General features: G+C 41.2%; 1 protein-coding gene across 1 annotated transcript; it reads left to right on the top strand.

Moving 5' to 3' along the window:
• Nucleotides 1-2,934: 2,934 nt before the first annotated feature.
• On the top strand, nt 2,935-14,962 carry gpr139 (G protein-coupled receptor 139). Its single transcript, XM_068337724.1, has 2 exons — nt 2,935-3,091; nt 13,971-14,962. Exons 1-2 carry the CDS (start codon nt 2,944-2,946, stop codon nt 14,960-14,962), a joined length of 1,140 nt encoding a protein of 379 aa, XP_068193825.1. The 5' UTR covers nt 2,935-2,943.
• The last annotated feature ends 414 nt before the right edge of the window (nt 14,963-15,376 follow it).

The raw sequence follows: 15,376 nt of genomic DNA, 5'->3' as shown, positions 1-15,376 counted from the left end.
TTGCACGTTTGTGCACGTCCACATTTGATTTGTCAGTTTGTGAGATGAGAGTGTGTGGTTCCCAGAGGATTTGTGTAATGATGATGTAATGGTTTAATAGCACAAACTCACCAAGAGGAACTCATACACAGACTTATCTACTTTTGACCTCATACACATACATCACTACAGGATGTAATGAGGTTAGGTGGGGGTACGACCACATAACCACACACACCCCAGCCCCCCACCTGTACTGGTCTCATAACATAACAGCACATCAATTAATAATGTCACACATCCACTGTCCCACACTGAACACAACAACCCCCCCCCCCCCACACACACACATAACATAACAATTTTGTGTGTAATCGAATTTGTGTGACAAGGACCAATGATGATGTTGTATTAAATACTGGAAAGCAGGCAGCCCCACCCCCACCCCCACCCCCCGGGGAGGGGGGGGGGGGCGTCTTTTAGAGCTATGCCTCACCTTACTCGGTCCCATTTCTCTGTGATCAGTTCACGTCAGCAGGCCATGTTTTATTTAACACTTAATTGTGGCGCCCCCTTCCTGCGTCCCCTGCAGCTCATTTGGTCACATGCAGGAGGAAAACATTTGGAGCACGCGATTACTCCTTTTCACTCTTCTCACCTACATTCACTTTTTTATTTCACTTTCCTGCATTGGGTTCAAGTGACAACCGTTAAATGCTGCTGTAATTAATTATTCCTTCCATTTAATGATGTCAGTCCAATGTGAGAAAAAGACCAAACAAAGATCCAAACAGATTTTCAGATGATCCTCCGTGAGCATCCTCTGCTTGGTGATTCAAGAGTTCTTTTGTTCCACAAAAAGCCTTTCTTTGTTTTGTTTTTCTTTTTGTAAAACTCCCTCTGTCCTGAAGTCCATATCACAGCCACACGCACTCCATTACCTCTGCCAAGGAGTTAATTCTCTTGCTGGTGTATTGGTTTGCCCGTCTGTTTTGTCTGTTGGTAGGATTACACAAAAACGACTTGACAGATTTTAATTAAACTCAGAGGGACGGTCAAGTGTAACCAGGAAGAACCCCTCAAATTCTGGATTTAGATTGAGGGGCAACGTTGGGAATTTGATCTGCCTTATTGAATATTGAAAGATAATGGATTGTTTATGTCAATTACACAAAAACAACACAATGGTTTAGATTTTCTCAGTTGTGGAGTCAACTATTGATGGTCAGACAATCCTGTGGACATTCTGAATTTCAGTGCCACTCATGTTTTATAATAAAATATAACAAAATTTTTTAGTCCAGCCATTACTGTATGTCCTTCTGTTCTTGGGATAATAATGGTTGCTTCCTCCACAGACAGATTTGTTAAGTGTCAAGGTTTTCTGCACAAGATATTTTTTTCTGACAGATCTTGTAAATTGAGGTTTTTCATTATGGTTCTCAAAAGGAGGCATGGCATATGAGTGTTTACCTATTTTTCTCAAGTGAATAGTTTTGCATAGAATAATTTATCATACAATAATGTAATCATAACATGTACAGTGACAATATGTAGGTCATTTATATGCAGGGCTGGATAGAATGTATCACACTTAAGATAATCGATTTTAGTATTTATTTTCAGTCTCTTAACATTATATATTGGCCATTTAATGACCAGATGATTGTATGCTTCATGAACTCTTGTCTACCTTTCAGCTTTGTTTACCAAAAGTATGAAATTAATTATTTTTTCTATATTTTTTTCTATATGATTGCGCTGATTCAGTCAAAATAGAAGAACACATTTTCATTACACGGGGGGTGTTGGGGTCTGCTAGACTGAAGGGTAATAAAAGTGTGGAAATTGTAAATAAATTGCGTCAAAATAGAAAAAGAATTTAAGACATATTTTCTCTTTCTTTGGACTGGTTTTGACATCAGTTATGTTCACAACACAAACTTCTTTGCAGTCTTGAAATTAGAAATGATGTTTGTCAGACTTAATAACTTATGAATATGTTGTAAAATTTGGTAGATAAGAAAAATAAATTGACAAACCGGAGACTTTGGTGTTTCTTCAAGAGGAGTATTTGAAATCTTCAATGTCAGCCTTGCGCTCATTAGTGCATTTAAGCTGGAAATCCAAGCAGTTCACACTGCATATAAAATTAGTTGATGCACCCAGTGTCAACCCACAATCCTGCACACACACACACACACACCTTCATCCTCATTTGATCACACGTGTTATTACTGTATTTCTTGTTAACGGTATGCAAATAGGCTTCTGGGTACATGATTGGACCTGCATGTTTATGCATTCATTTGTGAATAAAATGATCAAAAGCAAGTGGCTAGAAATACACTCAAGCAGTAAACACATTGACAAGATAACAAGGGAAAACTCGCTCTTTTTCCCACAGTTGACTTAAGCCTTAATTTGTCCCCTTTCATCGGTCACATCTGCAGTCTACATTCTATCTCCCTCCCTCATTTCTCCGTCCTGACTCTCCATCTCCTCCTTCCTTCTTTTCCTGCCTCTCTCCTGCTCTCTCCTCTCTCCTCCTCCTCCTCCTCCGGCTGCGCTCTCGACTCACTCTCATTCCCCCTTGCACACACACTCAGGAACCATCCTACCCTCGCCACTTCTGTCTTCACACTCACCTCACTCCTCTCCTCTCTCCTCCTTCCTCTTCATCACCTACTAACACATATCATCTCTGGCATCGCCCCCCCCCACCCCCCACCCATCTATGGTTTCCCCTCTTCCTCCACTCTCTCCTCCCTCTCTTACATTGCTCCCTCCTTCTCACACACTCAACCTTGCCGTCTCGCGCAAACTCACGTGTACACTCACTCATGCTTATTGGCACCCAAGGACAGAGCACCCTCTCTCCCAAAGCGACCACCAGAAGGTTTACCGCCGGGGCCAGACTTCTTGACACTGAGCTCAGCTGAGGAAGAGGAGGAGAACCGGGCCATGGAGCACAGCCACATCTTCCCTGTTTTTTCCCCCAATGGGAGCACCTGGAGCCCTGGACAGCATCCGTCTGAGGTCGCCCAGGGATGCCCCCTCGGACCACTACCTGTTATCTACTACAGTGCCCTGCTCTGTCTTGGCCTGCCGGGTAAGACATGTGAATATTAGTGCGTCTGTTGAATCCCATCTTGTGCTATTTTCTGTGTTAATTTGCTTATAATTGCGATTAGGTCCTCCATCTGTGGCTTCCTGGAGTCATGCTCTGCATTTTGATTTGTTGTGCACTTGCCTGCGGGTTTGAGTGAGTATGTGTCGCCCACAGTGTCACTCTGCCGACACGCTGTTGTCAGTCTGACCTTGTGACAATCACTTGTACATGCATGTGTGGCTCTTGTGGATGACCTGAATCGATGGCAATCCCTGCTCACCGCTGACTGATGAGTCCATTCACAGTCATTGTCAGACCCACTGACTACCTCGGTGCCACCGCGTGACAGACGAATGCTGATCTAGCCTTGTATAGCGAGGCAAAGTGCATGCACATGCAGTACATGTAATGTAGTTCTGCTTGTGTGTGTGTAGAGACAGAGACAGAGAATGTGGAGGTCAGATGAAAGAGAAAAAGTATTGTAGCCTGCTCAGAGACTAGAGTTCAGGTGTTGAATGCCCTCTGGGCTGTCGGATGCACACTCTACTTCAGAACATTACAGAAATGTTGGACTGATCCCGTCAGCACATAATATAAAGAATAATTTAACAGTTTTGATACACAACTGTCACATAAAGGTGTGCTTTACTGAGGGATTTGAATTAAAGTAACCCAAAAGTTGTTTCCTATAATGAATATAATTAAATTGAGATATAAGATGTTGTAGTTCTAAACAGAGCTGCAAAACGAAAAGCCTTGATGTGCTGAGACTGCGGTTGCTCCACAGATTTACAGCCTCACAAAAGGTAAAAAATCTGTCTTTCTGATCAGATCTCACCTAATTATTTCTCCCTAACAAATAACAAACCAGGTCTTGCACCAGCAATTCTCTATGTTGTCATTTGTGTTTCTCCTGGGATGTTTTTTTTGATTCTGCTGCTAAGTCATCCTTACAGATGTGAGTGAAGCAGTTTGTTTAATCAGGAGCAACAATGACCTGAGGGTGTAATGAAATCTTACAGTAGTTGTCTGAATTAATGATAATGGTTAAATCATTACAATGGCTTTTTTTCTGCCTCAAACTGAATTATGAATGTTTCATACGTGTCTATGTCTGAGCAGCAGCAGCAGCAGTAGCTACGTGGCTGACAGACCTACAGGTATTCCACAGGCTTGGTGGATTCGAGATTTTATATCGTGATTATCAGCCAGCGTTTCATCAGTTAATGGCGCAGAAATGGCATGTCATGTCTGCGTATTTCTCACAGACTTTGACCTTTTAGCTGCAGATGGAGGGGGTCACATCAAGAGCCCGGGTTTTGAGGGTGAAAACCAAGATGAAGGATGCTGATAGAGAAAGGGATTACGTAAGTCAAGTGCCAGGAAATGATTACAATTCGACCCAAGGAAATGATGAACCCAAAGCTTGGGGTGAACAGGAGGGAGAATCAAAAAGACAAGGACACTTAGAAGAAGAGAAATATAAAGAAGATGTGTGCAAGTAAGAGAGGTATATATCAAAGCAGTAATAGAGAGAGAATTTAATAACAGCAGAGCCAGCTGAAGTAGTACCTTACAGGCCCTTAGTGCGGTAGCCACAGACGATGGAGCCGAGACAAATTGCCACGTTTTTAATTAATCTCTCTCTCTTTCTCTTTTTCTGTCTCACTCCTCACCACACCACGCTGGCTGAGACAGAGCAGACGTGTGCTGGCATAGGAAATAGCAAAATGAAGGAGTTGACTCTTTGCCTCAGTCTTTGACATGCTGGGATTACAGAAGTGAGGCCTGCTCTTTGTACAGTACAGTATGTCTCAAAGCAGTCATCGCTAACACACGTACTGTACGGTTTGTGGAGCGTCTGTCCGGGACAACTCCGTGCAGTCCAGGCTGATCTCAGCTGTTTTTCAGGACATTTCTGTGCACAATCATTACTCTTACTTGGCAAATACACTTTTCAAATGCCTTCAGGTCAGTGCTGATGCCTGAATATTGAAGTGCTAATGTACTGACGTTAGATTACTGCCCTCCAAAATGATGCAGCAGGCCATCAATCCACTAACAGGATTAAAAGGAATTCTGTCAATCATTATGATAGAATAATTATATAGTAATATATAATTATGTATTGTATTATTATTAGATAATTTTGTATATTATACTATTTGACAATACTATTTGAATTTATTGAACTTGTTAATGGATTTAATTCCTTGTATTATATTCCATATAAAGAACTATAGTTTTCTCTGATTGTCATACTTTTCATTTATAGCTGAATTAATTTCTCCATTAGTTTAATATTATTTTATTATCTATTAATTCCATCTCCATGTGTGAAATTCAAACGTCATTACTGTGAGTGCAAATTCATTTTGCTTCCAAGTGCTCCGCACACAGAACATGACAAGTATTAATGTTGGAGGAAATAGGATGGCTGTACTGAAGTTCTGAGATAATTTCCTTAATATCTGTTTTCATACAATATTCTAAAGGTTCACTTCAAGGCAGAGAGAACAACCCAGTCACTATAACTGACAACAAGATTTTGAACAATCAATCACTTTTATCACACATACATCACGATTTGGCTGCTCTGAAATAAACTGACTATGAAAACAGCAAGACATATTTTGTCATATTAATTTGTGTCTGGTTCCTGTCACACCACTGCTCCTATAGGTGTTTCCATCTACAGCCATTTTTCTTTTCTTTATTTTGAGTGACAAAACAGTTACACACGTCACGTGTAGTGCTCTATGATTTATTCTCAATTTTGTTTTCAGCAAAAATTCCTTTCCACTGCATTCCACATCGCATTTTATCTTAACATCTCCATAAATCAAACCTGTCCATTTCAGCTGAGGCTTGAAGCCTATTTGAAATATTTTGACTTTTATTCTTGAATTTCCATCATTTCTATCAGATATGTCATGCACAAATGTGGAAATATACATAAAATAAATTGACTGGAGATGTATTATTTGTTAAACAAACTCAACTGGCAGTGCTCTGAGTGGTTGCAAAGTGGAGAGATATGCAGCCTTGTCTACATCTTCATTTGAATCCTGTTAATCCCTCCTCCATCCGTTTTCAAGTACATGCATGTGCTCACGTACTTCACGGGGTGCTGGTGTGTTACTTGCCACTTATTTGTCAAGTGCCAGGGTGTGTAATTTGTTAAACATCTCTGCCCACACCCACTTTTTCCTCCCAGAAGACGGGGAAGACACTGGAGATATTCAGCACTAATGACGCTGTTCATCGCCACAGTTTAGGTCAGTAGTCAGCTTCTACTTAATGAAGAGATGGAGTCCATCGATTTTCAGTTTGGACTATTGATCTGTCAATCTGCACCTGCTTGTTAATAGATGCTATCACTCCAAATGTGTGGCGTTTGAGATTAGAGGGCGTAAACTGGATGAAGAAGGAAAGGATCTGAGGGATGAGCAGCAAGGGAAAGGGAATGAAAAAAAACACGAAATGGATGAAGGTTAAGATTTTGAGGTTCTGGTTTGTCTCCAGTCTATGGTTTGAGAAAAGAGAGGAAGTGAAGGGGAAAAGGGTGGCGTGAGTGTGTCAGCCTGTCATGGGGGAGATGTGCCAGAGAGGGGACGGGAGAACAGAGAGGGGGTGAGGTAGGAGGGGGGATTTTTGTTTGAGGCAATAAATCATGTTGATGCAGTGACAGAATTTGTTTGACCAGTTGATAAAATTGCTGCTGAAACACCACAAACGCAAAATCCCCCACAAAGTGTTTGGGCATTGTTCAGGCAAAAAATCTGTACGTCAGTCTGGGGATGATTACAGAGCTGTTAGCGGGACATCTTTTTAATGTTTCATTTTTCTAATCATCTTCCATTTATTTATCTCACTTCCCATCTCCTCTCTGCATTTATTGTCCCCCGCGTCTCTCCCATCGACCGCACACCAATTAACTCTCCCCATTTGTGTTCTTTCAAATCTAAAACCCTACATGAAAAAAAAAAATTCAGTCACATCAAGAGGCAGATCAGGATTGTTGTCACTGTTTCATAGCGTTTTTGTTTTGTTTTGTTTTTTGAGTTTTTTGCTTCAGGGTCACACCTAGCAGTAAGGTCAGGCTTGATGTAGGAACGGTAAAGTCTGACTTGCTATATCCTGGCTGTAAAATGACTGCAGACAGGATCAGACGCAGAGCGCAGCAGCTGTATCGACGCTATCAGCACCAAACTGCTTCTCTTAACATTCTAGTTAACCCTACATATTAGAGTATAATATATTTATATCTTGCTCCTTTAATTTATGGCTCTCATTTCCTTATTTTATCAGCGTCTCTTCCACTGACTCTAGAACAGCCGTGTGTTCATAATGGCATCTGATAGATATAATTGCATTTTCATGTCATCACATGTCTGCAAATCAGACAGGGTTTTTATCAGGGTTTTCCTCTTGAGGATTCAATGTTTAAAAAAATGTCTGTAGAAGCATATTTTATCTTCAACACATATTATCACAGCTTTGTAGGGCTTCGCTCCTGGTTTTTGTTCAGCTGAATTAACGAATCATCCTGCTTTTTGTCCACTCCTGACACTTACAGAAGAAAAAAGGGAAATGGTTGTCATCAGGAACAAAGTGCTTGTGACCTTTTGAAGGAAGCTTTGATATTCACCCTCTCTCTCTCCTTCTCTCTCTCTCTCTCTCTCTCTCTCTCGCTCTCTCTCTCTCTCTCTCACCTCTCCCCCCTTTTCCTCCCACCTGTTTGCTGCTGTCTTCCATGCTTCTCTCATTCTGTTCCCATCTGATTCTCCCCTCCAGCCCTTCTCAATATCCTTCTTACTTTTTCTTTACTTCCAACGACCTTCCTCAGGACACACTTTAGTCTGCCGTCCATCTGTATCCTTCTGTTTTCCTCAAATTCCCTTAACCAACCTCCAGAAAAGCCAGTTCTAAATTTCCCAAAATGAACAAAAAAAATCTAGCATAGATCGTTTCCACTCCCCCTTTTTATGGGGCGTAACTTTGTTTCCGTCTGTTTAATGTGAAGCCCGTGTAAAAACCCCAACTATGAGATGGCAGAATCTTAAGTTTGGCCCGTTTTTTTTCTACGGGGGTTAAGCTACGCAATGTAATTTGTCGACAGCCCGTCTGAACACATCCCCTTAATGGTGGGATGAGTCAGCCTCGTTACACACCTCGGGGAGCATGCTGTGCCTCTCTTTTCCCACTAAACAACATCAATGATCCTCGTTATGTTACAGAAGCAACGGGGGGAACCAATACACAAAAGCACTCCAACGCAAATAGCACAAATAGACAGTAGGGGTCATCCGTGAAGACACACACACACACACACACACAATACCACACACCAGCAAATGTAGACAGACACACACAAAAGCCCATTATCTGTCCTGCAGGTCATTCTAATCCCCTCTCAGCTGGAGACACTTATTTTTCCCTGCAAATAGAAAAAAGGGGGAAAGATGGAGGGAATTTTTGCGTGTGTTCCTGTCTGAATATCTGAGTCCAGGCATGAAATGTACAAACTGTATGCATTCAGAGATACCTGTGTGCACATCCCTGTAACTCATCTGTCTCTGTCTGCTCTGCAGAATGTTGAGCAGGTATGTGGTTGTACATGCAGGATCCCCCCCCCTCCCCCACAAACACACACACACATATACACATACACATCAATTGAAATTAATGAAAAACCCGACGCAAGCTGACTAGAGCTAAATGGAAATGTCAAGCTCACCACAGATCCCTTCTGTCTGTCTGTGGAGGGCCCCGTCACACCAGGGAGCCAGAACAGAATAATACCCAGGCAAGCAACAGTTGACACCTCACTGTTTCCATTTCATGTCACACCTCTCTGTTTAGCTGTATGTGGAAACAGAAACAGAGGGACAATAGAGAATGTCAGATGATGGATGAAAGGTAAAGTACATAATGCAGGAGCTGCAATGGATATCCACCACAATATCATGAAGGACGTCGCAATGGAGTAAAAAACAACACTGATGCTGCTATTTGAAATAATTTATTTGTTCTTTTTTTTTTTTTTTTTTTGAAGACTGGTGACAAGAGTACATTTTCTTGTACTGAACAGTGGAGGTAAAATATCCCTTGTTTTAACAACCACCCAAAACAGGATTGTCAGATTCCCACACTTGCACCTAAACCTGAACGCACCATTACTTCACACCATCCTTCCTTCCTTCCTTCCTTCCTTCCTTCCTTCCTTCCTTCCTTCCTTCCTTCCTTCCTTCCTTCCTTCCTTCCTTCCTTCCTTCCTTCCTTCCTTCCTTCCTCCCTCCCTCCCTCCCTTCCTTCTCTTAATTTATGTATTTATTTATTTATCTACTTATTGATTTATTGATTTATTTATTTGCTTGAAATTGTAATGTCTTTGGACATGAACAGGTCTTACTCTTGTGTGTTCAAAATCTGTTTTTTGTTATTTTTAGCCTGAAAAATAAGTGAAACTATCAGAAAATTACCAGAATAGCTGCAGTCTGATTGAATACTGATCTGTATCAGACAGCAAAACTAATTCAAGTCAAACTCTATGATACAACATGGTTTAAAAACAACACGGATCAGGCATTGGTGAATTTTCATTTTGCATATCTGATCATGTTTTCTTGTGTTCACTTCATTGTACTTTTGTCAGAGGCCAAATCGAAACGTGTTTTGGATGAGAAGTCTGCTTTTTTATCTCTTTTCATAACATTTAAAACATTTTTAATCTGTCCTCTTTTGATCAGCACACAAACACTGCTCATTATATTAAACTGTATCCTTATTATCCAGTGAGAAGAAAAGTCCATGGTAATTTCCAGGTTGACATTTTCATTGAAGTTTGCTCTGCTGTTCAGGCCTTTTATGCAAATATAACCTTGAGTCATAATCCAAAAGCTGAGATAAGGAGCTAGCCACGGAGACCTAAGTTCACTTGTTTCTATTTAGCCTTCATTTTATTTTCAACTTCAAACTACAAGTTTGAAGTTGTTATACTTTGACAGGATAATGAATTGCCATTTCTTAACACTTTATCACTTTTAGGTAGAATAAAACTGGTGACTTATTATTCAGTGAAAGTTGCTTCTTCTCTGCAGCTCTGTGCCTTGAGCTGAAGCAGGTCCCGATATGTCTCTTTAGTTTTCTTACTGTATTTCCAACAATTTTCTTAAACCATCCATGTCCTGCTATATTGAGTAAAGTCAACAAGTCAGTGATCACACTCTCTTCAAGTTGTGCAATTGGAAATATTCTCCCAGATTGTACTTAACAGCACATCACTGTATGCCATTAATACAGCAGAATACTGTTCTGATTACACTAGAAATGTATATCAAAACTTTTGCAGTGCAACTGCATATAAAGAGCACAAATATTTAAATAAATTTTAAACAAGCCCAACCATCTCGTCTAAAACTGCTTCTTCCACCTTGTGGGACACGGATCTGCTGGAGTCTATCCCATCTTGCTACAGGCGAAAGGTGGGGTGCACCCTAAATAAGATGCCAGCTTATGGTGGGGCCCCATTCCACTGTCCCTCATAATTTCATTGAGGGGTTGAATAATTTCTTCAATTTACTGTATAGACGCAACGTCCAAAAAACCCCATTTTCAACAACATGATGCTAACTGTGAAAATCTTTGCCTATTGATTCCGACCTTAACTTAAAACTGAATTTGCTCTGGGTTTTGATCGTGGGGCCCAAACATACCAAAAAAGTCTGAATGTGGAAGACCAGTAGCTGAAAAGCACTAGAAGAATCAATAACTCAAGACTCAGCATGAAAGCAATTTAAGTTGGCTGTTCAAGATTTACTGTGGTGTACAAGTTGGGGTTGTTGTATTTGTGGATGGTGTGAAGTAGTCCAGCAGCCTGACATCTACATTGGCTCGCTAGGGCTTGTAAAATGCTTTGACATCCCATTTATGGTAAATTATAGATTACATGGTAATGAATTGATGCCTCCCTAATGATCTGTGTGTGTGTGTGTGTGTGTGTGTGTGTGTGTGTGTGTGTGTGTGTGTGTGTGTGTGTGTGTGTGTGTGTGTGTGTGTGTGTGTGTGTGTGTGTGTGTATGTACAAGTGTGCGTGTGTGTACAAGCGTGCGTGCATCCTCCAGGCAAGGACATCTTTAGTCATTATGTGGAGCTGGCTTTGTAATTTGTAATCAGCTGCTAGTGGCTGAGGCTGTGAAGTGTGGGGCACCAGACTCCAAGCTGCCACATTTAATCCAATCCCAGATCTGAAGCTGCAAAGAGGGACAAGACTACAGAAGACACAGACACACTGTAGATGAACACTGACGTCCGCTAAGTGTATTGATGTCTCAGTGATACGTATCACTGTCAGAAGCATCTTCAAACAAATCAGACACGGCTTCATACTGCTGCACATGTTTCACAAGATGGACGTCAATCACACAGGATGGATACGTTATTGTGAACAATAGACAGTAAATGTAGACAACTGAAGCAGTATGGTACAAAAAAGGACTTATGGATGTATTATAAAACATTGATTTCTGAAATAATGACTCTGACACTTCACTTGAAAACACTATTCTCATATCTTTGTGTCTGAAGTTAACATTTATATCCCAAATCTCCACACTTTAAGGTCCATACTTGACCAGTGGATTAACATGTATGACTCAATAATACAGTATACATATAGTTAAGGGTACACGGTGCCAGTAAATGGTAAAATGAAAACATCAAATCCCAAGAAGGAAACACACGGATTTTTTAAAATAAATTTTGATGAGAAATAGGAAATAAAAGATCAAGAATTTTGACTGTTTTCACCCAATATTTGAGATGAAAATCACTGATGAAGCACTTTCTTCATTTTATTTATGCATAATTAATTTTCCTCCAGTAAACAAATTACTACCTACCTCCATGGAGCTTTCCCATGAATCTTTATTGACAATTATCAATTGGAAGGTTTTTCTCTAGTGGCCAGCAGGCTCATTTTAGATGTAAAGTCTAAATACAGTTGTGAGACAGTGATAGAACTGCACAGAGTTAGGGTAATCATGAGCTTTTTCTTCACATTTCAAATGATTAAGTCCTACAGGATGTGTTGTAATTAAACATTAGCATTTCTAAAATCATGTAGTACATGCCCAGCTTCATTTCTCATTTGCGCAACTGAGAAGTGAGAAATGAAGAAGCCATTAATGGGTTCTTATTAGACAAATGTAGTTTCATCATGGTTTTTATGACCATTTTTATGACCTCAAGTCATGAAAAAATCATACAAATTTGTCAATCAGACTATCTTGAATTAAAATAAATGAATTATTCGCCTTGCTTATTCACCCACTGTGAGTGACTGAGTAGCTTAGGATCATTGCAGTTTAACTAAACCTCCAGAAGATTCTCTACTCAGTCATTAACTCCAGCAATGCAGATTTGAGTATCTTGGAATATTAGCAGAACTGCTAGCTACACACTTTGATTTCATATTTTAATATTTAATCTACCAAATTTCTGCCAGGACACATCTTCTAGAGATCCATTACATTATATCCCACCCTTTTTTTATTCTTTTATTCTTTTATCTTTACGAATTTGCATTTTATCATCCTGCAGGGTTGGAATACTTCAACATTTTCCTTGTTGAGAAAACATAGATTTCCAAATTATGTTAATGTAATGTAATCATCAGGACTTTCATATTTGTGACAGTGCCGTTTATAGATAGATAGTGTTTGTCTCTGTGAATTGTTGTAAAGATGCTTTTCTTGCTGAACATTCTGTAAAATTGTCTCAATTGAAAACTTTTGAGAGGAAAAAAATATTCTTCAGAGAATGTTTTCATCAAACAGTAATGACATACAATTCTGAAGATCGCAGTACTTTCAGCTCTTTAAGTAATTTGGGAAATATCTTCAGCAACAATGGGAATCATTCATTTAACTGCATCTTTTCTTTTCGTCACAGTCTAACATCACTGTGTCCTGTGGATTGGAGATAAGGGTGATAACCTGGGAATAATATGCACATGTGATGTTGGTTGAACAGACTAGTGCAACAAAGAGAGAAAATTTGCTGAATAGCGGTTCCACGTGAGGAGCAGAAACCTGCATTGGTCTGTCTGATGCAGGTGTACTGAGGCCACGCTTTGGCAGCATCTGGATAAATCCCATCCTGACCTTTATTCTGGTGTGTTTGTCCTCCTCCTGGAATATTTAACTGTCCTGTAAGAAACTGAATTGGATGAGATAGATGGAGGCGACGTAAAGATTAAATTTGGCAAACAAGAAAGAGGTATGGTGGTATTTCTTGGGGGATATGGAGCTAACATTGAAAATAAGTAAAGATGTCAACAAGGAGGAATGGTGTCCTTGTGCTTTGTTTTGAGAGCCAAATAGCCCGACTGAATTCACTGCTAGAGCAGCGGAGCTTCACATTGCCCTCCTGTTTTTGTGTAGAGCATACTTTTACTAATTTATTTGAGATAATAATTTGTTCAAAGGCATGCTCCATGAAAGGGGAAAGGTAAGGGAGATATAAAAAGTCCAGCATGGTAAATACTAAGGACGATAACAAATTAGGTTTTTACATGTATGAGACAGAACCTTAAGATCACTTCAGCTGAGTTCACCTGGCATCTTCCCAGCCCTTAGATTTGAAGCGATTCCTCGTCATAATAATTGTGCTTTCACACTATATTTAATGTTTATGCTGTAGAAGTTACACTTACATGTTGGCTGCAGCTATAGATTGCCGCATCTTTGTTGCGTGTTGCCTTTTTTTATTTGCCAGCCGAATAACTGTCAGTGTTTCTGTTTCTTCCCCTGCCCATTCACATTTCCTCCATCCTATCATATTGTTCAACACCAATCCTCTCCATTCTTCCTCCTAGCTAACATCTTGACCGTGGTCATCCTGTCCCAGCTGGTGCTGCGTCGTCAGAAGTCCTCCTACAACTACCTTCTGGCTCTGGCGGCCGCCGACATCCTCGTCCTATTCCTGATTGTTTTTGTCGACTTCATTTTAGAGGATTTTATTCTGGCCACGCCTCTGCCTCTATCGCTAAACAACGCAGTGCAGGTTTTGGAGTTTTCTTCGATCCACACCTCCATCTGGATCACAGTGCCTCTCACCATTGACCGATACATCGCTGTTTGCCACCCCCTGCGCTACCATACAGTCTCCTACCCAGGCCGCACGCGACGGGTGATATTTGCCGTCTATATTGGGTGCTTGCTCTCTGCAGCTCCTTATTACTGGTGGCCTGAATTGTGGCACAGTCACCCTGGTGTGGGTGGAGGTGGAGGAGGAGGAGGAGGAGGAGAGCGCGACACAAGAACCATCTCCCAGCATGTCCTGGTGTGGGCCCACTGCGCAACCGTCTACCTCCTGCCCTGCACAGTCTTCTTCTCTCTCAACGCCGTCATCGTACAGAAACTGCGCAGACGCCGAAACTGCTTCCGTCTGCGTGGCTACTCCACCGGCAAGACCACCGCTATCCTCCTGGCCATCACTTCCGTTTTTGCTGTTTTGTGGGCGCCCCGTACCCTCATGATCCTCTACCACTTCTATTCCCTTCCTCCTGCCTCACCGGGCGCCAGCCGACTGCTCCACACGCTCACCGATCTGGCAAACATGTTAGCGTTGCTCAACACCGGCGTCAACTTCTTCCTCTACTGCTTCATCAGCAAACGTTTCCGCAGCATGGCGGCCAACGTGCTACGCGCCCTTGTCCACTGCAAGAAGCAGCCGCCGCCATTCTACGCCAGCCACAACTTTTCCATCACGAGCAGCCCCTGGATCTCACCAGCTAATTCCCACTGCATCAAGATGTTGGTGTACCAGTATGACAAAAATGGGAAGCCCATCTGCATTTCCTCTTGAGTCCTCAGCCAATGGCAGCTGACCCCACCTTAAATTGTTTGGAGAAAATATTTGGTTTCCTTGGTGACCAGCTTTTCTCACATGGGACTCTTTGAGACTTGAAAATGTCGAAGCACCCAGAGAGCACAGAGGTCACAGTTTAGCTAAGTTTGAGTGAAAGCAAAGCAGTAGGCGAGTGAAGTTTAAGAAACCTAACGGCAGGTATTCTCAGCATTCAAAAAAATGCAGCGACCACCATCAAACAGATGATGACTGTTTCCATGCAAAAAAACAACAAAAAACTAGAGCTACTGTAAGTGACTGGATGCTGTTTAAGTGAGGGAATACTCAGACTAATGAAGGGATATCACCACCATCTACCATTAACATTAATGAACCAATGTTTGTATTGCCATTAAAATATTAACTGACAAC

Source organism: Antennarius striatus, chromosome 16, assembly GCF_040054535.1.
Source record: "Antennarius striatus isolate MH-2024 chromosome 16, ASM4005453v1, whole genome shotgun sequence".
In the NCBI taxonomy this organism is placed as follows: Eukaryota; Metazoa; Chordata; class Actinopteri; order Lophiiformes; family Antennariidae; genus Antennarius; species Antennarius striatus.
The sequence above is the reverse complement of the archived record's forward strand: the minus strand, read 5'-3'. Positions and strand labels throughout refer to the sequence as shown.